The sequence below is a fragment of the Rhineura floridana genome, chromosome 11, assembly GCF_030035675.1.
Source record: "Rhineura floridana isolate rRhiFlo1 chromosome 11, rRhiFlo1.hap2, whole genome shotgun sequence".
In the NCBI taxonomy this organism is placed as follows: Eukaryota; Metazoa; Chordata; class Lepidosauria; order Squamata; family Rhineuridae; genus Rhineura; species Rhineura floridana.
In genome coordinates, this window is record NC_084490.1 from 55,672,554 (window position 1) to 55,697,409 (window position 24,856).

The following is a 24,856-nucleotide window of genomic DNA, read 5'->3' on the forward strand; positions in this document are numbered from 1 at the left end:
GACCCCAGGAGCTCACCTCCTTTCTGAGGTGCATCTGGCTCTCCCACGTGTGGCACATGCCAGTCTGGATTACATGGACTAATCAGTGTGTGTGTGTGTGTGGTAGCAGTGGGACAAGAGGATGAACTTGCCTTTGAACAACAGGGTTGTGTGTCATGGGGGAGGTGTAATGGGGGGGGGTTACCCACCTTATCTTGTGGCCCTTTCTGGCTCTGCACATCTGTGAAGTAGGAGCATGCTGCTTGTCAAAGACTGCCCCCCCCTGCATTCATTCCAACACAAGCTCCTGTTATGGAATCTCAAGCCACTCAGGACAGAACAAAACGTACCCTCTCCCCAGGACATAAGCAAGCTAGCTGGGTGGACCACACTTAAATTCTAAAGTGAAAGGTGCTGGCTCAAACCTCTGACTGAGTTTGCCTTTCTCCTCTTTCCCAGTTGAATGTGTGTCTGGTTCTACATTCTCTGGGGTACTGTCTGTTTTTATTACACAGAAATGTTCACTAGGGCATGGGGTGGGTGACAAGAGGAGCTGGGCCTTGGGAGAGGGAAAGGAACTGATCCATGACTAATCGACCAGAGGCTGCCTGACATTTTGCAACAAAGCGCTTGCAACAGCTGTCAAATTCCAGAGACTATTTCTAAAATCCTCAACTCAGCTGCCTTTTCTCATGCCCAGATCCTACTACAACTGATCATTTGTAAAAGTGCTTTAATTTTCAAAGTGTGATTCCTTCCCACAAATAATACCAGAAAGTAAGGTTCTGTTAATTCTCATTTTACTTATAGAAAACTGAGGTTGACTGAGTTTGTGGTAGACGTCTCTTGGATCCAAGACCAACTCTAACCATTCCATTGCTGAGTAAACCTGTAAAACACCTAATAAATCATGCCTTAAGACACTCTAGGAATATTGGGGTAATGGCTCCCAACGGAACTGACTTTCCTCCTTCACCTTTCCTGATGAGAGAGAGGAGGGACAAGTGAAACCTTCAGAAATCACTGCTTTGAGCTCTAAAAGGAGTGCTGGGGAGAAAAAGAGGTGATCTCCTCCAGTGCTTGCAGTGTTCTATACACCTCCCCCTTCAGCTCAGAGCAACAGTAGCTGAAAACAGTACTTTTGTGATCCCATTTGAGAAAGAAAAGAAGATCTTCAACTGGCACATGGTTCAAGTGGTTTGGCAGCTCAGATCTGGCCTGTAGGCTGCCAGTTCCCCACCTCCGTAATACCCAGATGAAATAAAACTAAAAATACAGTACAGAAGCCTTTGTAGAGATAGTGAGGGTGAGATTTAGAAAAAATAAAATTGCAATGGAAGGTTTAAGAGACCGGGCTGCAGCTTGAAATGGGCAAAGTGTGAGGACAGAAACCAGTGGCACTCACCTGCAGTAATAGATCAGTAGGCAGAGCAGAATGAGGACCAGCAATGCCAGGGCGCCCAGGATGGTGAGCAAGAAAATGGTGTGGTAGGTGGCAATGTCTTTTATGCCTGCTCCTGTACTCGCCAGCCCTGCAATGAAGACTAATTTGCTAAATATTTTGCATGTGGCTTTCTGTATATTCAACAGTCAAAAGATGGAATGATTAAAAATGCTCAATTCAGCAGAATATAAATCCATATTTTTACAAACAGATTTAAGCACGGATGGTTTCATTTCCCATATTCATTTATGTTCTCCCTGCATGTCCCTTAATCCCAGCTCGGATTTACACAAACTGGCTGTGTTTTTATTCAGTTGTTTAATAATAATAATAATAATAATAATTTAATTTGTGTGTCGCCTATCTGGCCGATGGCCACTCTAGGCGACGTACAATTCAATTGCAATAATGCATCACAATAGAAATACAAATAAAATACATGACAGTAAAATAGTAACAGTTCAGAGTAACAGGCAATTTGTCCTAAAAATTAACCCTCCCCGGAAGTCCCAAAGGCCTGTCTGAAGAGCCAGGTCTTCAAGCCTTTGCGGAATACGTTCAGGGAAGGAGCATGGTTATGCTGAAGTCGCTCCAGACAAGCTCAGAGGCACTCATTTCTCGGGAATACATAATCCATAAGAGACCACACTCCCAACAGTTCCCCCAAGTACACAGAGAATGTGCACTCCTGCAAACACAGAGATCTGCTATTATCTTCCTGGCTGGTTCCTCAAGCAAGGTACAGGAGACTTTGGCAGTGATGATCTTACCTGTAGTTGGAGATAGCATGGCAGCTGCCCAGTAGCCCAGCTGTGGGGAGACAAATGTCCAGAAAAGCTGGTTTCCCTCCTTGCGGATGAGACCAGTCCCATTCCGAATCCATAGGCCTGACAGAAAGAAGAACAGTAGAATAAAAAGGAACCTGAAAGGCCAACTGAGCCAACCATCCACCCCGCTGCCCAACTGTCTCCCTGCCTGAGCTGGTGGAGCTGATCTCGGCATTGGTGTTGGAGTTCCCCAGGCTGGTTGTACTGGGTGATTTCAACATACACGCTGATGCTGGGCTCAGAGGTCTGGCTCAGGACAACCATGGGGCTATCTGTAATATCATCTGGACCAACACACATGGCAGGACACAACTTGATCTGGTGTTTTGTTTGGGCAGGAAGAGGGTGATCTGAGGGTGGAGGGGTTCTTAGTAACTCTGTTGTCATGGACAGATCACCACCTGACAAGGTTTAGGCTTTGTGCCCCCGGTAACTTTCACAGGAGGTGGTTTACCATTGCTTTCCTCTGAGGCTAAGAGGCAATGACTGGCCCAAGGTCACCCAGTGAGCTTCATGGCTATGTGGGGCCTTGTCAGGTTGTAGTCCAACACTCTAACCACTACGCCACACTGGCTCTCTTGCCTTTGAAAACAGTTTGGAAATTGTAGTTGGTTCAAAATGCAGCAGACATAATGTTATTTGGATCGCGGTGCAGGAGCATATCACCCCTGAGCTTTATCGACTCCACTGGCTCCCAGTTTGTTTCTGGGCCCAATTCAAAGTGTTGGTTCTGACCTTTAAAGCCCTAAATGGCCTTGGACCAATGTACCTGAGGGACTGCTTATGCCTATATGTACCTGCTTGTGATTTAAGATCGGCTGCCTCTGGTCTCCTCTGCGTGCCTGAAATGAAGCATGTCAGACTGGCAGGCACGCAGGAGAGAGCATCTTCAGCCATGGCCCCCAAGCTCTGGAATACCCTACCCCAAGAAGCCTGCTTTGCTCCCTCCCTGATGGTTTTCTGAAAACTTCTGAAAACCATCTTGTTCAAGAGACCCTTTAGGAGGGACTGAAGGCAGAGCCTGTAACTGATTTTATTCTCCCCCTTTTTTAGTTTTACCTCTTTAATCCCTTTTAATATCACTCCCCAAATTTCTTAATTGTATTTTATGTATTTTATCTATTTTAATATTTTTGTGATTTTATTAGGCATGATTTTATTGTGAGCCGCCCTGAGTGCCCTACTGTAGGGTAGAAGAGTAGGATAGAAAAAATTTAAATAAATAAAATACATAAACCTCCTGCCCAAAGGAAGGAACAACCACTCATCAGCCCTATCCCTAACCCAAAAAACTATACAGCTTAGACTACAGGTGAGAGTGAGCAGGTATGCTACAGATAGCAGCTGCATGTAGTACAAGCAACTCTGGATCATGGCCCTCCCCAACATATTTTGTTGTGCAGAAGAAACACAGAACAGAACAGGCAGCCTAGGGACCCAATGCGCCTCCAGGCACAGCCACTGATACTAAGGACCCACCCCCACAATAAGGCACTTCAACATTTTTCCCAAGTTGAGACAGGGCAGGGCATTTTTATCAGCCCACTGTGAAGAGCAACTTTGTTTACGTTGCTCACTCTCATGAGTGAGCCAAGAAGACACAGACAAATCGGAGGAAGCAACTTAGGTGAGCAGGAGGTTGAACATGGTACTGCAGAAATAAACAAGATATTTCCATGCCTTTCAGCTATGAATGATGGTGGTCCCAAACTGGAATAGCTTTTCTCTCTCTCTCTCTCTCTCTCTCTCTCTCTCTCTCTCTCCCTCCCCCACACCCCCACACACAGAACGCTTCCATTTACAGTTGTGGCATGGCTCGCCTGCCCCATGAGTCCTCCTAATGGACTTTTATAAGCACTTAAGATGGTTTTATGACACAGCACAGTGTCTGTACCCATGGGTGATGGAGGAGATGCTTGAATCCTGGGAAATGGCTGACACGCTCCTGCAAAGGCCTCTGTATATAACTGCATTTGCACAGTATTCGCCAAAATATTGTTCCCTGCATTGTAGGCCTGTAACGATGGAATACAGTAATAATGAAGCAGTTCAAACATATATTTGCAGGATCCCTCTCACTCACCGCTCTTGAGGTCAAAGCGCCAGGCTGGTACACTGGTGGCTGCCGCAGCAGCAGTATCGGGCAGCAGGGGGATAGAGAGGTGGATGGAGCCCGAGAGCTGGATTTCTGTCCCATTGCCAGTGAAGAGGTGAACGCTGATGGCAACAATAGGCACCAGTTCCAGCCATGTGTTATTGGCTGTGAGGGGACAGAAGAGTTAGGAAAAGAGCTGCTCCCATCTCCAGAGACACCCCAAGATATTGTGCTTCCCCAGATAGAATCCACAAAAGGTACCTCTCCGCCCCCCACAATGATGGCAAAGGTATAATAATAAACTAGTTAAGAACCCTTTTGCTGTCCTCAGATATACTGCTAAAGTCAGACCACAACCACCCTACGTAATGGCAGGGCTAGCTTCAGTTTCCCAACCTTCACCACCCCATATTTCACCCAGGCTCTGACCCCAGGCTCCTTACCACTGCCATTGCTTTCAGCCCCGATGAAAGATGGGAAGCCCCTCATGTCTGGTCCACTACTGGCTGCGGTCAGAGAGGCTGAGAGCTGGCTATAGGTGGAGCTACGGGGCAAGCGGGCGGATTTGCGCTGGAACTGTGCCCATGGCTGGCTCTTGGCTCCTGCAACAATCAACAATTTCACCTCCTGGCCCAATTAGGCAGTGCTCACAGAAAACCATGAGATACAGCTCACCCTGATCCCATCTGCAGTTTGAAACCTTAGATTCTGCTTTCAGTGCTGGGCCTCACCCCTTGGATAAATGAAGTGATAAATATTAGAAAGCATCTCTGAGCATGTGCAGAGTGTTTTCCACTCACCACTTGGTAACCAAAGGCTTCTGCCTGGAATACACTTAGGTAAGTTCTATACCATTCTGGTTCCAAACCAGTGGAGCATCAGAACTACCTGAATGCATAAAAAGTGGGAAATTTGAATTCTGTTTTGGTGTTCAGTATTTATACTTGTTTTTTGTTAGTGCACCTATGCATTTTTGTAATGCACCTTTTAAAAACATTTTAAAAGTGTGGAATTTGGCACTTGATATAGCATTCAGTATCTTGAGAAGAGTTTTCAGCCTTTACACAGATAGGCTTTAAAGTACATGGCTAGGCTCACAAGTGTTTCCTGTAGTTAAAGAATGAGGCCCCAAGACCCTGTTTAGCAATTCCTCATGGACAGCAGAAGGGCAAGAAATTATATAAACTAAGCAAAATGAGGGTGACTTGCCTCATTTGGCCAGTTTATGGAGGCATCTCTCTGCTGTGACCACTAACCTACTAGATCAAAAGCCACTGGCCATCTGTCACCAGAAACCTTCAAGCCAATGAGTTAGGTCACCCACCACCCTAATTTTCTCGTCCACCACTTGACAGCACAGTAATCTATCTTGGTCCTGTGAACTCCTGTCCAGCCCACACCTAGACCAGGGTCACCTCCTCAGCCATTTGGTTATGGTCCTGGCAAAGGCCCTAGCTCCCTCCTGCCATCACCTACCCCAGCTCAAACATTCCCTTGACCTGCAGCATCTCTTCCAAATGCCACCTGTGATCTGACATGGTGCCGATTACTTTCTCCCCTGCACAGGCTGCTGGGCTTTACGAGTTGCAGAGCTTGCAAAGAGCAAACCAACCTCATAATTGTCCTTTGTCTTCATTGATCAACATATCTCAGTAGTGTGCACAGAGGACAGCAAGATGCTCTTAAGCAAGACCACAATCCCTAGAGTCAGAAGGTGGCACTAGTAATTGTGTGGTATGCCCATTCCCAGAGATCCTAGCTGACTCCTGGGTACCAGCCACATGCCCTTCATTTTCTGGCAATTGGATCTTGGGACTTACCTGGAGAGCCAAGAAGGATCTGTATCAGGTCATCATAGAGGATGAGTGTTGCAGGGCGCTCTGGGAGCAAATAGAGGCTGACAGAGGCATAGACTGCAATGGGAAATTGTGGGGAGAGAGAATGAGAGAGAGATGATCAGGCTTCTTGAAGCCCTTCTTTCCCTAGAAGCAAGTTTTGTGTTAACTTCATGAGATAGTCTATCTTGGAGTAAAAGCCCCCAGACATCAGGGGGTTGGACTCAATGACCTTATAGGTCCCTTCCAATTCTACTATGATTCCTCTCAAACAACTTAACCTTTCTCCCTTATGCCTGGAAAAACTTTCCTGAAAATTTCTGTGATGTCACCTCTTGCTTCCTTCAAATCCTTTCTCAAAACTCACCTTTTTTTAAGCACAACCGCCTTCCAGTCCCAATACTGTACTGTAATTAAGCTGAGCAGCATGTACTTTATAAAAGCATATGTTCTTCCCATTTACTCTTGCCTTAATTTCCCATTCCTTCGTCTGTTGTCTTCCCTGTGCTAAATTACAACCACTAGAGCTGCTAGATTGAACTAAAACTCTTTACAAAACGAGAGTAAAATGGCAATTCCATAAACTTTGCTGTCATGAGCTTAGCCCCTTAGCCAGCAACCTAAGGCCAAATATGGAAGCACATGATTTGATCACTCCATGTTTTTAATATTTAAAAGAGGCTTGTGAGGTGGGGGGATGTAGTATCACAACGCTAGAAGGTAGGATTTAACCTTTTCCCCCTTCACACAATTTCTCCAATGGAAATCACTCCCCTTAAGCTCCTATTAAGTTCCTTAAGGTCCTAGGCTATGGTCTGAAGGCACATAAGGCCAGCTCCCTGCTGAAGCTAAGCAGGGTCAAGACTGGTCAGTGCCTGGATGGGAGACCGCCTGGGAACCATATGTAAGCCACCTTGGGTTTCTATGATGAAAAGAAAGGCAGGGTATAAATGTAATAAATAAATAAATATTAGTTGTGGAGGAGAAAAATGTCTGTACTGTACATGTCACCCCATTACCAGACTAACAGCTGTTTAAGACTGGATGATTTAAGCTAGGGACATAACACTGGGAAAAAGGGCTAAACTCCCCACCCCAACTCCAGCTCCCATTGCTGTAAACCTAACCCAACCCTAACTCTCCTTGTAGCAAAAGGAAAAGATGTCAGGAGATAAAATAATGGATCTCCCATGTTACACCTACTTTGGTCCTAAACCAGGAGGTCTGTATTAGAATGTAAAGTAGAATAAAAACGTTTGAAGTCTACTTAGCTCAGCCTTCTAGCATGGCAATCTTGATAACAAAAAAGAATTAGCATAGTTGCAGGAATAGGATTTGAACTAATATAAATATTATATTAAATATTAATAAATATTGGAGGCACTGTATTACAGTGGTTCCATTCCTTTCTCTCCGACAGGTACCAACAGGTAGCATTGGGGGAGGAGGTATCAGACCCTTGGCCTCTCAATTGTGGTGTGCCACAGGGCTCTATCCTCTCTCCCATGCTATTTAACATCTATATGAAGCCGCTGGGGGCAATCATCAGGAGATTTGGGCTGCAGTGTCATCAATATGCGGATGACACTCAGCTCTATCTCTCGTTTAAATCTTCACCAGAGTTGGCTGTGGAGACCTTGTCCAAGTGCCTGGAATCCGTGAGTGGATGGATGGGAAGGAACAAGCTGAAGTTGAACCCTAATAAGACCGAGGTACTACTTGTGGGGGACAAGAGAAGGTTGGGCGACATTGACCTGAAGTTCAATGGGGTGAATCTACCCCTAAAGGACCAGGTCCGCAGCCTTGGGGTTGTGCTTGATTCCAGGCTGTCCATGGAGGCTCAGATTTCGGCAGTGAGCCGGGCAGCCTGGTACCAACTACACCTCATACGAAGGCTGCAACCCTACCTTCCTGTTCACCAGCTCCCACTAGTGGTACACGCCCTGGTCACCTCTCGTTTGGACTACTGTAATGCGCTCTACGTGGGGTTACCCTTGAAAACGGTACGGAAATTACAACTTATACAAAATGCGGCGGCTCGACTACTTACGAATAGTCGCCGCCGAGATCACATCACACCAGTGTTGTTCGACCTACACTGGCTACCAGTTGTTTTCCGAGCCCAATTCAAGGTGTTGGTATTGACCTTTAAATCCCTACACGGTTTCAGCCCAGTTTATCTCACGGAGCGCCTTCAACGCCACCAATTATGCCGCCCGACAAGATCGGCCGCACAGGGCCTTCTCTCAATCCCACCAACAAAAACAGCCAGATTGGCGGGTACAAGAGAGAGGGCATTCTCAGTGGCGGCCCCTACTCTTTGGAACTCCCTCCCACAAGATCTCCGGCACGCCTCTTCCCTAAATGTGTTTCGGAAAGCCTTAAAGACCTGGCTCTTCCAACAGGCCTTCGGGGTATCCGGGGAGAGTTAATTGTTATAACTGTAATGCCTCCTGCCCAGTTTTAATATTGTTGCAGCAGATGTATTGTTTTTATATTGTATTATTATATTTTATCAATTGTATTCTAACAAATTTGTAAGTCGCCTAGAGTGGCCATCGGCCAGATAGGCGACGAAGAAATTAAATTTATTATTATTTATTATTATTATTATTTTTTAAAACTCCACCATTTTAATTACTTTTATTGTGGGTCAAGTAGCAGTAGTCAGGGAGAGGAGTGGAGAACCAGACTTCATGGAAACATAACTTCCACTTTTTTTAGTTTTCTAGAAGGCAGAATTTCAGCACGTCCATTTTCAGTATGTCTGTCAACTGGCTTGAACAAATGTTCCAGAAACCATATCCTAAAGCAGCCAAGGCCCAGAGTAAAGACAAATGGCTGAAATTGAGGGAGATGTGGAGGGTGTTGGGCAGATGGCAGGGCTTGTCACAGCCCGCCCACCCCTCCCTCTCTCACCAAGAATGGCAGCCAGAGCATAATTTGAGGCTCAGCCTCCAGAGCTTGAAAAAGTTACTTTTTTGAACTACAACTCGCATCAGCCCCAGCCAGCATGGCCACTGGATTGGGCTGATGGGAGTTGTAGTTCAAAAAAGTAACTTTTCCAAGCTGTGCAATTGGTTTTCAGTTTGTGAGCTCAACTCTTGAAGATGACTAGTAGTAATAATTATTATTATAATAATGAAAAGACAGTACCTCTGAGCATGACCCATTCTCATGTACTGCTGTACAAGCACAGATAGCCCATTCATGCATATGATTATTTGAGGGAGGAGTGTCTTAAACAATTGTACCCAGCATCTTTTTTAGGAATAAAACATTTGTGCAAAGCTATCTACTAAAAAGGTAACAGGAGAGTAGGAAACAATGTTCAAAATGAGGGAGGGGGAGAAAAGAGGATACTGGGTTGATGGCTAAAATAGGTTACATTAAACGCAGCCCGGTCTTTTATTTTCCTTTGTTTGTTGGCCTTTCACACTAGTTTGGGGGATGTTGGTGGGGAGGAGGGGAGCCCAGCTGCAATAGGCATTTTAAAATATGCATATATTTAAATACAATGAGGATCAAATCTTTTATCAGATGTACTTAGATGTACTTCTGTTAGCGTAGGAGCACATAAGCTTCCCAAATGATACCAATCTATTCATCATCCCATTGCAGGTAACTCTCTCTCAGCCTCAGCTTCCCCTTTCATACAATGAATGCAAGAAAGATCTACCCTCACAACACTGCTATGAATGAGATAAGGACAGGGTTTTTAAGACGAAACTCGACCCTGCAACGTACCACCGCCAACACCACTATTTCAGCATCAGGGTTTGCGTATACACCTTAGACCAGGGATTCCCAAACTGTGGTCCATGCACCACCAGTGGTCTGTGAGCTTCGTTCAGGTGGTCCATGGCATGTCAGTATTAAATATGCATATTGATTTTTGATTGTATTATTATTTCTTTTATTGTATTGTATTACAATCTAAATTCTACAGAATGCAAATTGTAATATAATAAAATACAACATAAAAAATAAAAGAAGCAATAAAAATACAATTAAAATCATGCACCTTCTAGCACAGTGCATTACAATTGCTACAACAAGCAGAAAAGTCATTAAGTAGTCATTAAAAATCATTAAGTAGTTGCAATACTGTCAGAAATTTTCAAGTGGTCCATGGAAAAAAAATTTGGGAACCACTGGCTTAGACATTGCAGTTGCTTCAAACATTTCTTTCAGCCCAATGAAAGTGATTAGAAAGGACCAGGGATGGGGGAAATAATTTATAATTTAAAAATTCCACCTTTTGGGATGTACTGAACAAGACTGGGAGCCCTTCCCTGCAAATCAAGCAAAATGCACACTCTATGTGTGAACATTTAGTGTGTGCTGGCAAAGACAAACTGGTGCTGGTAATAATAAGGTCACCTCATTGACCCACCCTGGGGACTGGAAGCAAAAGTCACAGCTGGCGTATAACACTACCAATAATTTCCGCCTGTAGGCAGGAAATACGAGGCAATCCAACATACACAATCATAAAAATATAGATGTCTGTGTGTGTTTACATATATTTTTGGACATAGGAGAAGACTGGGACAGGATTTGGAATTTCAGTGCAAACAGACTGTGGTTTGGAGGGAGGTGGGATTAGCTTTCAGTTCACATATCTGACAAATGCATCCCTCCAGATACATGGAGCATTTACCCTGGCTCTTTGCCTGCCTCTTCTTCATTTCTAAGATGCTGAGGCTCCTGCCTTCCTGGTAGTTACACCCTTCTAGTTCTAGGCATAACCCCGCTATGCCTAGAGATATGGATTTATTGCAGTTACTTGCTAGTAAAGGAATGGCAGTCTGCACCTGTTCAGTGCCATGCTCTGTTTTATTGCTTCTCCCCATGCTCCAGGACTGAGTCGTGACCCTAAAAACAAGTTATGGAACCATGACCAAGTAAATGCTTGTTCAAAGGAAGCCTGGGATGGAGGCTGCTGAGAGACTGCATGGGGCAAGGTTTCTAGGGGGCTTCCAGTATTATAGGGTGCATGGCCTGGTGCTGTGGGTTGTATCAAACAAAGCGCTAAATTAAAGTCAATGGGCGGTATACTGTGTTCCGCTGGCGAAAGTTTTGTGCCAGCAGAATGTTCTTGTGTAAGAGAATACACAGGTGGGTTGCTGGTAACGTCATTGCACAAATCTGTTGTGTAACAAATTTCTGCCAGCGCAACTGTTTAGATTCATCTGTTGCACAACATTAAAACTAATCTGTCCATTAGTGCAAGAGCTCTTCCACTAGCAAACAGAGAACACTGGATACATTCCTGTATCTTTCTGGCCTCATGACATGCATACCTTTGAGCATACAAGAGAAACTCTGATGACAAGTTCTATGTCGTACTGACTAGAGTATCAGGCAAAGACTGGGAAGATCCAAGTTCAACTCCCCAGATTCAGCTATGAAAGTCACTGGGTGACCAAAGCCAGTCATGACAACTCAGCCTAATTTACTTCACAGAGCTGTTGCTGTGCAGATAAAAGGGGGGGGGGAGAAGACCCATGTGCACCACCCTGAGCCTCTAATTCCCACTACAGGCACCACCAACAAGAGGGGCACGGCAAGGGTGTTGGAGAAGCACTGAAGTGTTACTGTTCTCTCTCACTCTCGTCACCTACCAAGTATCTAGGCAAAGGACTAGCCGCTGCAGTTACTAACGATTTCTCATAACCATCCATATGTCTCCCTTGGCTGCCTCTGGGGAGCAGGTACAGGGATGGCAACATTCACCAAACCCATTGCCATATAAACTGCAAGCCAGGCTGACATCAAGACCACTACCAGCAACAGCAACAGCAGAAGCAATCACCATGCAACCAACAGGATTGTCAACATTTTTTTGTACAAAATCCGTGGTGTACTGCACACACACTATGATATGAGATTTGTACACACTCAGCGGAATCTAATTGTGCAATATTAAGAAAACTGGCCAGTCTAAGATTATGGGGTCATGTCATCATCTATCTGATAGGATTGCTTAAAACATTTATAAAATATTAAGAAATGTCATCATTCTATTGAGGAGAAATGAACGACCTCATTCTTCCTACTAAAAGAATGTATACTTCTTGGGATTTACAACAGAAATTTTGCTGATAAAAGATTGCGTTCTTTGTGACCCACCCACCCACCCATGAAGTGCCCACTACACATCAGCAGGGCCACCCTGTCTATGGTCTCCTAGCTGCCAAGACTCTCTCAGCACACAGTCACTGCAACTCACGTGGCAGCTTGTTGACACGCCAAGGAACAGAGTTCGTAACAAAACCACGCTTGGAGGCTGTGACAATGACCCAGGTGCCCAGGCGATAGCTGATGGGGAGCATGCTGACACCTTCATGATCAGTGGCGCCTGAAGCCAGAGATGTCTGGTTGCCATACACTTCCACGGCTGCCTGCGGCAGTGGGGATAAGTCGCCATTCTCATATACCTGGACCTTGATCACCACCTCTGCAGGAGAGAGAAGAAAAGAGAGAAGGGTGGGTGAGGACACCTGTCTTGGTAGTCAAGTTGCCAATTCAATTCAACTAGAGACCCACAGCAAAATAGGTGGCTAGTTAAAATGAACATGGGACATCCAGTTTCCTCTCCACCTCTATGGCCTCCATGCCCTTCCTTCAGCCATCCTGTTCCATTGTCCTCTGGTGCCCTGTCTCTTCCTATTTGGCTAACCAGCACATCATCTTTCACTCATTTCTGCTGACAGCACACAGTCCCTTCCATTGTTCCTTAGATCCTTTGTGAGGATTTCCTCTCAGACGATCCAACCTCTTGCTTCCCTCTCTGCAGTTGCTCCCATTTCCACACTATGTGCCTGACATGCCATCTTTGCTGAGTGATACTTTGAATTTACTTGAACATCACAACAGCTCAGGTAATGGCTTCTGCATACGTGGGTCTCACAAGCAACAAGCAATGTCTTACAGCCATCAGGATTCCACAAACCTAGTTGCCAATGGCAACTGTCTCTCCTTCTCTGGTAACTCCCCTCTACGTTGCTCAGCACAGAATCCTCTCCCTTGAGTTTTCTGTGAATTGATTGGGACTTGGGGGAGGTCCTTTTGTTTTGTGCTGGGATTTGAAGAAGGGAAGAACCAGCGGAGTCTCTCACACTGCTCAGAAGGTATTCCTCCTGTTTTTTACGTTCTCCATAAACTGGCACAAGTAAGACCCCAATTCTCCCCCAAGTCCTCTGTGTGACCTGGAGAAGCCATTAAGTGTGTCCACAAATCAAAGCAGAACTCCTCATGAACCTACCTGCTCACTACGTTCAACATCTAAGGCCCTCCACCGAGTCCCGTCCCATGGGGAAGCTCGGAGGGCTGTTACTAGATCCAGGGCCTTTTCAGTAGTGGCCCCTGAATTATGGAACAGTTTTCCCGATGAGGTGCGCCTGGCGCCTACTCTTCTATCTTTTCAGCGCCAGGTCAAAACCTTTTTATTCTCCCAGGCATTTTAATTGTGTAATGTTAAGTTATTTTATATCAAGTTGTTAAATGCTTAAGTTGTTTGTTTTAGGGATTTTATCTGATTTCTTTTTACTGTATTGTATTTTATTCCTTGCTGTGAACCGCCCAGAGAGCCATTGGCTAAGGGCGGTATAGAAATGGAATGAAATAAATAAAATAAATAAATATAAGTTATTGTGTTCCTGTATCAGAATTGCGCAACTCAAAAGACTTTTTTTAAAAGAGATAACAGCATGGGGTGTTGTGGCCCAGGATCTCAGGAAGACTTAGACCTTTTACTTTTTTGAGAGCAGGATCCCAACAGGGTCCCTATGTCTCCAGCGTCCTATGAGTCAATCAGCATGAAAGGGGAACGTGTTGGCCACTGAGAAGAGTCTTCTAACATCCTTCCTTGTCCTTTCCTGATGATTGGAGCCAATCAGAGTAAAAGGAGGCAAGTCAGCCACTGAGAAGACTCTTCTCAGTAGCTAACACACTCCCCTTTCATGCTGATTGACTCGTAGGGACATCTGTTGTTGTAAGAGAAGTTGCACATGGGAAGAATGAAGGAGTTTATACATGTATAAACTCTTGCTGAAAATGGATATGGAAGAAGAACAAGTAAAGAGTGTATGGTAAAGTGGGCAAAAAAATTTGGTTATAACATACAAATGGATCAATGGGAAAATATGTGGAAAAAAGGCTTGAGATTTACATTATGCTATAATCTTAAAGAAAATTTCTATAAAATAAAATGATGTATTGTTGGTACATGACTCCAGAAAAGTTGTCAAAAATGTATAGTAATGTTTCTAATGTTTGTTGGAAATGTAAACAACAAGAAGGATCATTTTATCATATGTGGTGGCTGTGTAAAAAGGCAAAATCATTTTGGGCACAGACAGGTAGGATGATGCAAAAAATTCTAAAGATAAATATTCAGTCAAAACCAGAATTTTTTTTATTGGGTTTTATGGATAAACAAATAGAAAAGAAATATGGAAGAATAATATTATATATGATTACGGCAGCAAGATTATTATATGCACAAAAGTGGAAAATGGAATCAACACCAACAACGGAAGAATGGCTATTGAAATTAATGGACTTAGTAGAGATGGATAAATTGACATGTTTACTTAGAGAAAAATCGACAGACACATTTCTTAAAGAATGGAAGCCTCTCTTAGACTTTTTGTTGAAAGATCAAAATAAAATGATGATATTGGGATTTGACGATTAACTAAGATAGCCTATGGAGAAAAGTGATCCTGTATGTATATATTAAGGGACAGGTTTGATATATATTATATACTTATAGCTGATCTGCGACAAATCGGAAGTCAACTATTTTATTTTTTTTCTTTTGTTGTATTGTTATGTTTTTGTTGTTTGACTTTGTTTTGTTTGTCTTTTGAAAAATTTGAATAAAAATTATTAAAAAAAAAAAGGAAGAACGAAGGAGTGTGCAGATGACAAAGGAGAGAGAAGAGGCATGGCTGTGAGGAGACGTGGCATAACTATCATGAAGGGACCCTGCGCTTCTGAATTTGTCACTATACTACTGGATAACAGTAGCATGCATTCTTATAGCCATCTGTTTATTCCAAAGACTGAAAGATTACCCCAGCATAATCCAGCACAAATGAATGGAATATGCACTTTAGACATAGAAGAACTGGGAAAGTGGAGCAGTGCTAGCAAGAAGGAGAAACAAAAGGGGAGATCGCATGGTGTCTCAGCAGTTCAGGAACACGATACTTTCATTCCTGTAGCCAAAGGTTTGCCTCATTGTATTTCCCTCTCCTTTTCTTGTCACTATTCAATTCCCTGCAGGTCAAGCAGAGCTGGCTCCCATCACCCCAATTCATTCTAGCGATGTGCAAACATGAGGATTGGTCACACATGGCAAAGATCTCTTCTGTCGGCTGCCTGCCTGATGTATTCTCCCCACCCACCATGCACACAGAAGTAGATCTCGGGACAGAGGGGCTGATTCAACTCCTTTTGGCTTTGGATCTCAGCCCCCTGTTGACCAGGAAGCTCCAGCTAGAGGGAAGCCACTGCTGCTGCTGCTTCTATCCATCAAAGGCTGCTTGGAAGAAGGGATGGGGAACATCAAGGTGGAGCTGGCGTCAGTCACCACTAACAAAGTACTTTCAGATAGTAGATGGCTGCAAGGGAGCAGGAAACATAACTAGCATTCCCTAATTTGCACAACTCAGATTACACTCGAAACAGAGAGCACAACTCCTATTATCATATGACTGGGTAAAATCCAAAGCCATTGTAAAGAAAAAAGAAAAAAGGGCAACCCTTCGCTTAATTTGAGCTAAAGCATTTTCAGTTTACAAGATATAACCCTGTATCTTTTAATAAGGTACCTGGACAGCTCACAGACATACAGCCCTCTGGTTCAATGGGCAGAACACAGGGCAGATCAGCGGATAGAGTCAGGGAGCAGAGCACCAGGTATATTTTGAGAGAAGGAGCCTAGTGTAAAATCTGACTACTCACATAAGACGAATGGCAAAAAATAGAATGCAATTCCCCAAACACATGCATACACGAGCATGGGGAGAAGCATCATTTCCCCCTGCTGTTTTGGCATCTGAGTGAAAAACAGGCTTGTTGAGATTTTTGCTGTTTGTTTTCTGATCAGTTGGCAACCCAACTTTTACACTAATAAGGCTGTTTACTTACATACAATACATAGAAAGCACATTTAAAGCACATGACTTCCCCCAAAGAATCCTGGGAACTGTAGTTAGTTAAGGATGCTGGTAACTGTTGCTCTGTGAGGGCTAAACTACACTTCCCATGATTATTTGGGGGCAAACCATGCACTTTAAATGTGCTTTCAATGTATGGCGTGCACATAGTCTAAGACAAAGGGTTCATGAGTCCTGGATCCCCCCAGTGTGAACAGCCAGAGACTCTGTAAGAATCCTCGCCTTATGCACTTCGCCTGCTCACCCCAATGGAGAAGGCAAGATACTAACAAATGACACTGAGTGGCTGAGGGGCCTAACAGAAAGGCTGGATGCCAAAGCACATTCTGTTGCTGCCCACACTAGGAGAGGAGTTAAAGAGCCCCTTGCCCATATCATGGCTCTTTATAACCCCACTCTGCCAGTGTGAAGTAAACTGTGGAGGGTGGGAGTAAATGGTGGGTGGAGACAATGATGCTGGCTTGTGAGCCCTTAGGAAACTCCAAATATGAACCCTGTTAAAAACTGCCAATCATGGAACATACTGCAGCCAGCTCTGAGAAAAAGCTTCTTGTTGTTTTATTCACAGCATTGCCACAAATCTTGTCCCTACCCCCCCCAAAGCCTTGTGATTTCCTGCTGCATAAATGTTTGTGCCCTCAGCAGTCAGCCCAACCTTCCCATTTGGAGAGTGCACTCCTGTCACCGTGACAACGGCCTCATTTGTCCTACAAAATACCCCCTCCCTCCAAGCTCCACTTAGGCCTGGAAAGCAGCACAAGCATTTTCCCTACCAAAGGGATGTGAATAACCTCCTTCCCATCTCTGGAGTTTGTTACCATGGGGACCATCCACAGAGCAAGGTCCAGGCTGCATCCTTCAGCAGGCCCCTGGGTTACCATGGTGCTGGTGCCCTCCCAACAACTGCTTAATTTTGCTTGCCCTTTCACACACTTTTGAGCATCTTGTTGTACTCACAACCAGGGAGGTGGCGATGGAGGCAAAAGGGCAGATTTCCCCCTTTGCCATGCTTTTATTGCATGTTTATGGGTGAAAAGGTTTCTCTCTTCACAATGCATAATACTCAAACCTCCTCAAGTCTTTCTAATTAAATGAGCTACATGAATAAAGGACATCTGAGTGTCAAAACTTGCTATCCTCTTAAATTAAACAAAAAATTACTCATATAGTGCTGTGAGGTATGGGGCATAATTTGTACCAGCGCTCAGTCCCAGAACCTATTTTCAATTGCAGGGGGATTTGCCCTGGAAAATATGTCACAAACAAACCAGCTACTACTACTACAGCTAACCCAGAGAAAAAGCGTTTTCTCCTCAGGACATGTACAAAATTAATGACAGGGCTCAGCCTGCAACATACAAAATAATAATAATGGTATCTCTGAGCATGCACTAGTTATTTCCCTTGCCACTAAAGAGACCTATTCAGACATCTCTCATATGAGGGCTTTTCACATTATTAATTTATTATTAAAATATTTATAAGCCACACTTTTCATAAAAGTATATCAAAGCGGCATTACAAAATGCAAAAACATGATAGAATTAAAAAAACAATAAAAACATAGTTAAAAACAATAATCAAAGCATCCATAAGTACCACAATTGTTTGGAAAAGAAAATTTATATTAAAAGGCCTGTTTAATAAGTTCAGTTTTCAGGAGATACTTTAAAGAAAGAAGGAATGGTTCCTGCCAAACCTCTGTTGATAGGGAGTTCCACAGGGCAGGGCCTGCCACACTAAAGGCTTGGTCCCTGGTGGCCAACCGTACCTTAAGGTACCTCAGGGGTATAGGGAACCACCAAAAGTGCCCCATCAGAAGATCTCATTGATCGAGATGGAACATAGAGAGTCAGGTGGTCCTTAAGGTACTTTGGGCTCAAGTTGTTCAGGGCTTTGTGAATTAACACAAGTAACTTGACCCTGGCCTGGTAGCAAACTGGCAACCAGTACAGCTCTTCCAGCAGTGGGGTAAAAAGTTGCCAGTAATCTGCTCCTGTGAGCAGTCTGGCTGCTGCATTCTGTACTAGTTTTGCCGCCCTGGGCTCCTACTGAGAGAAAGGGCAGGATATAAATCTAATAAATAAAGAAATAATAAATAAATATTCGTTGCAGCTTCCGGATCAGATGCAAGGGCAGCATCAAGTCTTGAGGTTACCAATGCATGGACCACTGTGGTTAGGCTGTCATGGTCCAGGAACAGTCGCAGTTGGCGTATCATCCACAGCTGGCAGAAAGCACTCCTGGCCACAGAGCTCACTTGAGCCTCTAGTGACAAAGATGGATGAAGGTACTGCATACCTGCTCATTCAGAGGGAGTGCAACCCCATCCAGCGCAGGCAATTGACCTATCCCCAACACAGGAACCACTCACCCGTAAGACCTCCTTCCAGGATTCAAGCTCAATTTGTTGACCCTCCTCCAGTGTACCACTGCATCCAGGCACTGGTCCATTATTTTGGGCAGTCCTTTTAGCTCCAAAAGTATAGCTTCCGGGCAGGTTTGAGTTCCAGGATCTCTCTCAGTAGAAATTAACCACAGGGGACAAGTTCTGGTCCATGCAAGTAGGATGCTGCACACTTAAGGCTAGAGACTAGGGATAGGTCCACATTAAGGCATACATGGGTCACAGTTCTGATGTGCACATTTGTGAGCCTTCATCCACACATGAGCACTTTCAGTTTTATGCCTCCAAAATTTATCTTGACATTTCCTGTCCATGCTAGTGGGTGGTGCTTGATGGGATGTATTCACACTGGGGCCACATTCACACCATCTATTGATTCCACTATTATTCCACTTTAATCAGTTATGGCTTCCCTCATGAATCCTGGAAAGTGTAGTTTGTGAAAGGTGCTGAGAGTTGTTAGGAGAATCCTATTCTCCTTACAGAGCTACAATTCCCCAGGTGGTTTACCTGTCAGTCCCTCTTCCCAGAGAACTCTGGGAATCGTAGCTCTCTGAGGGGTCTCCTAACAATTCTCAGCACGCTTCACAAACAGCACTTCCCAGGATTTTGGGGGGGAAGCCTTTAGTGTGTAAAGTGGAATAAATATGGAATAAATGTATGATGTGAATGGCCAGTGTGTTGTTATCCCCCTCCTCCACTAGTACTTCCTTGACCACTATAAGTTCTGGAAACATGAGGTCCATTGTGGGTATACACACAGGTATTATTCACAGATGCGTTTTATTTTATATTATTTTATTTTAGAAAGTTTTTCAATATACCAATTTTGTACAAAAGAGCAATAAAAAGATACGCTTCAAACTAAGCAAGGATTTGGAGTCACTTGCATGAAAGGCTGTCGCTTCCTTTCCTCCCTTTTTCCTGCCTTCTAAAGTTGCAAGGGCAAAATTTATTTTTATTTTTAATACAGATGTTTTGAGAAAGCTGTGAATGTGCCTTCAGGAACAACTGGTGGGAAAAGGCAAGCAGTATCCTCTCCTTTGGGCTGATGTAAACAAAATGGAAGTAGGGGGTGTGGGAATAGACAGCACTCAGTGAAATGTCACCACACATGTAAAAAAAAAAACAACCAATCACACAATGTGCTTCAGTGTGTCCACAGTAAGGTAACATGTAGTTTTATATTGGCTTTTCTTCCTTTATCATTGATTGGGAAAAACTGAATTTAGCAGGGAGATGGGGTGGCTGCCACTGAGATGGGGATGTTGTGTGGATACTGCAAAAAAAAAAAATACAGATACAAGTAGCTTCAATTTCACATTAAACTCCAGTGTGGACCAGTTCTGGAAACATAGGAAGCTGCCTTATATATGTCTTATAGCTGTCATTGGTCTATCCAGCTCAACATTGCCTGCAGATTGGCAGCATATCTCAGGATTTCAGACAGGACATTCCCAGTCATACCTGGAAAGAGAAGGGATTGAACCTGGGCCATTTTGCATGCAAATCATGTGTGCTACAACTGAGCTATGACTGTTTTAAAAGGAGCTGAAAGTAGTCTGAGAGAGGTTTTGCTTCCCAGAAAGCGTAAGTATTTCTTTTATCTCACTGTTGCCTCTGGTCAAACAAGACTGGAAAGGGAAAATGTTCCCAGGACTTGCCCAAGGCCACACACAATGAGAACTTAATCTGAGCCAAGGTTTAGCTCTGGGGCCTATTTTGAATGTCAGAGCTCCTACATCATGTGTGTTGCAATAAGGATAAGGTTTCCTTTAAGGATGTGCAGAGTGCCATTGTTCACCATTAAGACATGTGTGGGATTAAGAAGGGAGGAATTCTTGGTGAGTGGATGTAGCTACCAGCCACAGTTCCCAAGGCTAGGAAGAAAATGAAAAGGGGTGAGGAGAAAGATTAGGAATGAGACGGCTGCTAGCTCTACACTCCCTTAACCCCACTACATAATCTTGCACGCTTTCCATCACTGTTCTCTGCGTTATGACAACAGTTTGGGTATGTTCATTCTACAATCATACACTAGTTTAACAGCCATGGCTTCTCTCCCAAAGGAACCTGGAAACTGGGCCACCTCAATTACGAGGGGGTGAAAATAAACAGAAAAAGACTTAAAGAAACTTTGCAAACTAAAAGTTCCCTATAAATTAAAATTATGAAGAACAACGAGTGGGGACATGCAACCAAAATCTTGCAGTGTATTTCTAGCCCTCAACAGTAATTCTCCCTGTCCTGTGCCCCAGCCAACCTGGAAGAGAAACCTTGCAGTGCTGTTAAGTACTTGCTCGAGGGGGAGGGTTTTCAAAAGGGTGGGAAAGGGGAGAAGGGTGCTCTTTTCTCTCCCTCTTCCCCCCACAACCCCTGCACAGCATTACAAGCCTCCTTTCCCAGCCATGCTATAGCTCTGAACAAGACAGGGGAAACACTGCAATATTTTGTTCTGAAATATTCCTCTATTGCGCTATACACTACTTTATTGTTATATAGCAGGTGCGGGAATGTTTCTGGAGAATGAGGAAAGGAATAGCCTTTTTCCTCCCCATCTCTTTTGAAACCTAAACATATAGTGTGGGGAACATTTTTTTTAAAAAAAAATCTGTTAGATGCTCAGACTTCCTTCCCTCACCTTTTTTCCACCCCCATGGGCACCTTCCACATTCTGTGGCTGAATTACCCTCAACATCCTATAGGCCCCAGAAATCACAGAACAGATGTTTTTATCAGGCCATCTGGAGTTTTGTTTTTCTCTTAGTTTACAGAGTAATGTGCTTCTGCATACCAGGGGAATCTCTGAAATATGAAATAACCGCTACCTTGATTTTTTTTGGGGGGGGGGGGCATTTCAATTCCAAACTGATAGGCATGGGAACATAGAAGTTTGGTATTAGAGGGAAGAAGTGAGACATGCAAGACAATGTTGCTGTGTATCCTCAACCCCCCTAAAACGAGTGTTCCTGACTATCAGGGAGGGCTTTCATGAGTGGGGGAGGGATAAAGGGCATCTTTTACTCCCCTCCCCCGGGCCCAGGCTTCCCCTCCTTATTGGTGAAGGGCTGCTAGCCCTAAGCCTGAACATATTACGTTGATATAGCAGGGGCTGCTCATGCTGATCTGGAGAGTGAGAAAGGGGGAAAGGTGTCCTTTCCTTCCTCCTGAAACATCCCTGTATAGTGTAGATGGGGAGGTGTGTTTTTTTAACCTCACATAATGTAACTCCCTAACCTTATCCCCACCAGATACTTTACTACAAGCTGTCAGCAGCTTAAGCAGGTCAATTACCTCTCTTCCCTAGCATTCTGTTTACTTTTTAGGGTGGTGCTGGTAGTATTCTGTGTTTCAATTGCTGTCAACTTTAAGTTTAACTGATGAACTTACAAAATCTGCTTCTGCCTGACCTGGTTTCTTTAGACCTCCCTCCCTCCCTCCCTTCTCAACTGCAATCAGCATTCTGTGAGCTCATACATTATTGTCAGGAATTTGCAGTTTTTAAAAGTTCTCCTTTTAATTCACAAAGTTAAATACTTCTCTGTACTAAGAGAGACTCCCAAGTATGTAGAATCCATTCCCATGACTTTGGCCGGCTTCCAAACTGAAAGGCACTCAACCACCCAAGTTTGTTAATAGGGGCAATGATGCTGACAAGCAGAGACCCATAACAAAATGTTGCAGTGCATCCCCCACCCAGGATTCACTTCATAATAATAAAGAGTGTGTTGTGGGCAGATGAAACAATGCTCAGAACTCTCTGGGACAGCTATCATCAAAGGTCCTTGGGAAAAATATTGGCCATCAAATGAGTTTGCAGCTTCCACAAGTCCTTTGCTTCTAGACAAATATGTACTGCATCTTGGACTGTGATAGTCCCTGTGGGGAAAATGCTAGTGAATCCAGGAGTTTCTCCCCCCCAGCTATGTAGCAGATGAATTTTTGCAGCTGAGGAATGTGGTTAGATCCAGATGTTTCCCAGATGTTCCATTTTACTACAACTACAAGTAAAATGTTAAGAGCAACCAAAAGCCGGCACATAGCCTGATCTCCTTTTCCAAGCTCTAGGGAAGCCAAATCCAGAGTTGGCTGGAGGACCCTTACCTTCCCACACGTATCCAGGAAAAGAGGGGATGCAACAGAGCAAGGGCCGGTGGGAGATGAGAAACAGTCAAAGGTTGCATACCAAATGCTAGCACTGCAGCAATAGCTGCAGCCATGCAGATTCAAAACCTGGCACTGTCCATCAGGCCTGATGTGTGCTTCGCAGGCATAGTCTTCTCAGTGGGACCACACAAAACCCACAGGAAAGCCCCTCCCCATTCGCTACAGCAGAAGCAAAAGAAAGGTCTGGAGCAAGCCTGTATGACTTGTGACCCACCCATCTGCATTCAGCTCAATAGCTGTATAAGACAGCCCACCAAGAGGCCTACTCAACAGTACGGCTCTTTTCACTGATTACCTGAGGTTACAAAACCAAGGGCATTTTCAAGTAGCCAGCAACCCATCCATAATACCAGCTGGTTGGCTACATCCAACTTCATGGGCTACAGGTTGTGGAAGGCTGGTATAAAGGGAATAATGGCTATGGGCACAGATCTTGCCAGCAAGCCACTCTGAGTGTGGGGCCAGCCTCCTCCAAGTGTGTCTCTTTGAACTGGTTTGGCTATGTTATTCTGAGAGGATCCAGACACATTCTCCTGCCTCCAACCTTTCCAGACATGAGATGCCTCTTTGAGATGGAGAAGATTGGGTGCTTGTTCTGTACAACTAACAGAAGTTTTCAGAAATGCGTGCATGCACACACACCCTGGAGCAGACCATTATGCTCTCTGCTTCCCTAACTAAGCTGCCTCATCTGCCAGAGGAAATCCTGCCACATTCACTTGCCAGCTGAGAATCCATATATAGCTCTGACCAAAGTTTCCTTCCCAATTCCTGGCAAACTAGCTGAAGGATCAGGAACTCACCATGACTCCCCTTCCCTATCGATGCAACCTTCCCTCAAAATAGGATCAGCAGCCATAGGCAAACAAGGCAGGCCTTTCCAGAAATGGAGAACACAGACAAAAATCTTTCATGCAGTTTTTATTTAGTCTCTACTTATCTCTAAAATAAGTAAAGGTCTCTTCTGTGTCCCATTTCTTTTGAACCTCTACCGCAATTTCCTCTTCTTGCGCTCATTCCATTTGAAGTGCTCTGGCTGCTTATGGCAGCACTGAGATTTCCTATAAAAGCTTACTGCTAGTTAATATAAACTGCAAAACCTCAGCTGTCAAAACAAAGTTGAACTCCTTGCAAGACCTCAGCTCCTCTGCAATTTGGAATTTGCAGAACAAATCTTGAAAGAAACTTTCACATCAGAGCTATCAAAATCCTGTTAAGGAATCCTCATAGGTCACTTGTGATTTGTTTGCAAGATACTGAGGACAGAATTGCTCACATCTGCAACAACATGATGTTTTTCAGTCTCTGTTGATGTTTACAGAACACTGCCTGATCAGTTATTATTGGGAGATTTTTCAGTTCCAGGCCTGAGGATGTTGACAAAGTGCTTGAAGGAATTCAGCCTACTATCCTTGCTAATAATGTCTAGCAAGGATGGGCTAACCAGTTAGGTTCTAGAACAGGAGAAGCCAATGTGATGCCCTTCAGAAATTATTGGACAACAACTTCCATCAGCCCCAGCATGGCCAACAATCAGAAATTATGGGAGTTGTAGCCCAGCGAAATCTGGAGAGCATCACATTGGCCAAACCTGTCCTAAGGCTTATAAATGTCTCTATGTGGAAGGGAGTGGTCCCCAGTGCACTTAAGGAGACAGCAGGCACACCTGAAAAAATACCTGCACTGAACCTGGAGGATTGTGCCAACTCACCAATCCAATACCAGTCACCAATATGCCCTTTCTGAGCAAAGCATTTGAGAGAGTGGTGACTGGGCAATTCCAGGCCCTCTGGGGTGACACTGATCTCCCACCCATGTTCCTTTCATTTCCAGACTGTCTGACAATAGCAAAAATGCATAAAACTCTCTTTAGATGCAGAATCTGCTTGTGAAAAGGAGAATGCTTAGA

General features: G+C 44.2%; 1 protein-coding gene across 1 annotated transcript in view; it reads right to left on the reverse strand.

Annotated features, from left to right (window-relative positions):
* FAM171A2 (family with sequence similarity 171 member A2) overlaps positions 1–24,856 on the reverse strand; it is a 38,974-nt gene that overhangs the window by 9,271 nt on the left and 4,847 nt on the right. Inside the window, exons 2-7 of the mRNA XM_061588232.1 lie at positions 12,416–12,643; positions 6,166–6,258; positions 4,789–4,947; positions 4,334–4,510; positions 2,194–2,310; positions 1,385–1,511 (exon numbers count right to left, since the gene is read on the reverse strand). Coding sequence (XP_061444216.1) covers positions 1,385–1,511; positions 2,194–2,310; positions 4,334–4,510; positions 4,789–4,947; positions 6,166–6,258; positions 12,416–12,643 — 901 coding nt within the window. The remainder of the gene's footprint in view (positions 1–1,384; positions 1,512–2,193; positions 2,311–4,333; positions 4,511–4,788; positions 4,948–6,165; positions 6,259–12,415; positions 12,644–24,856) is intronic.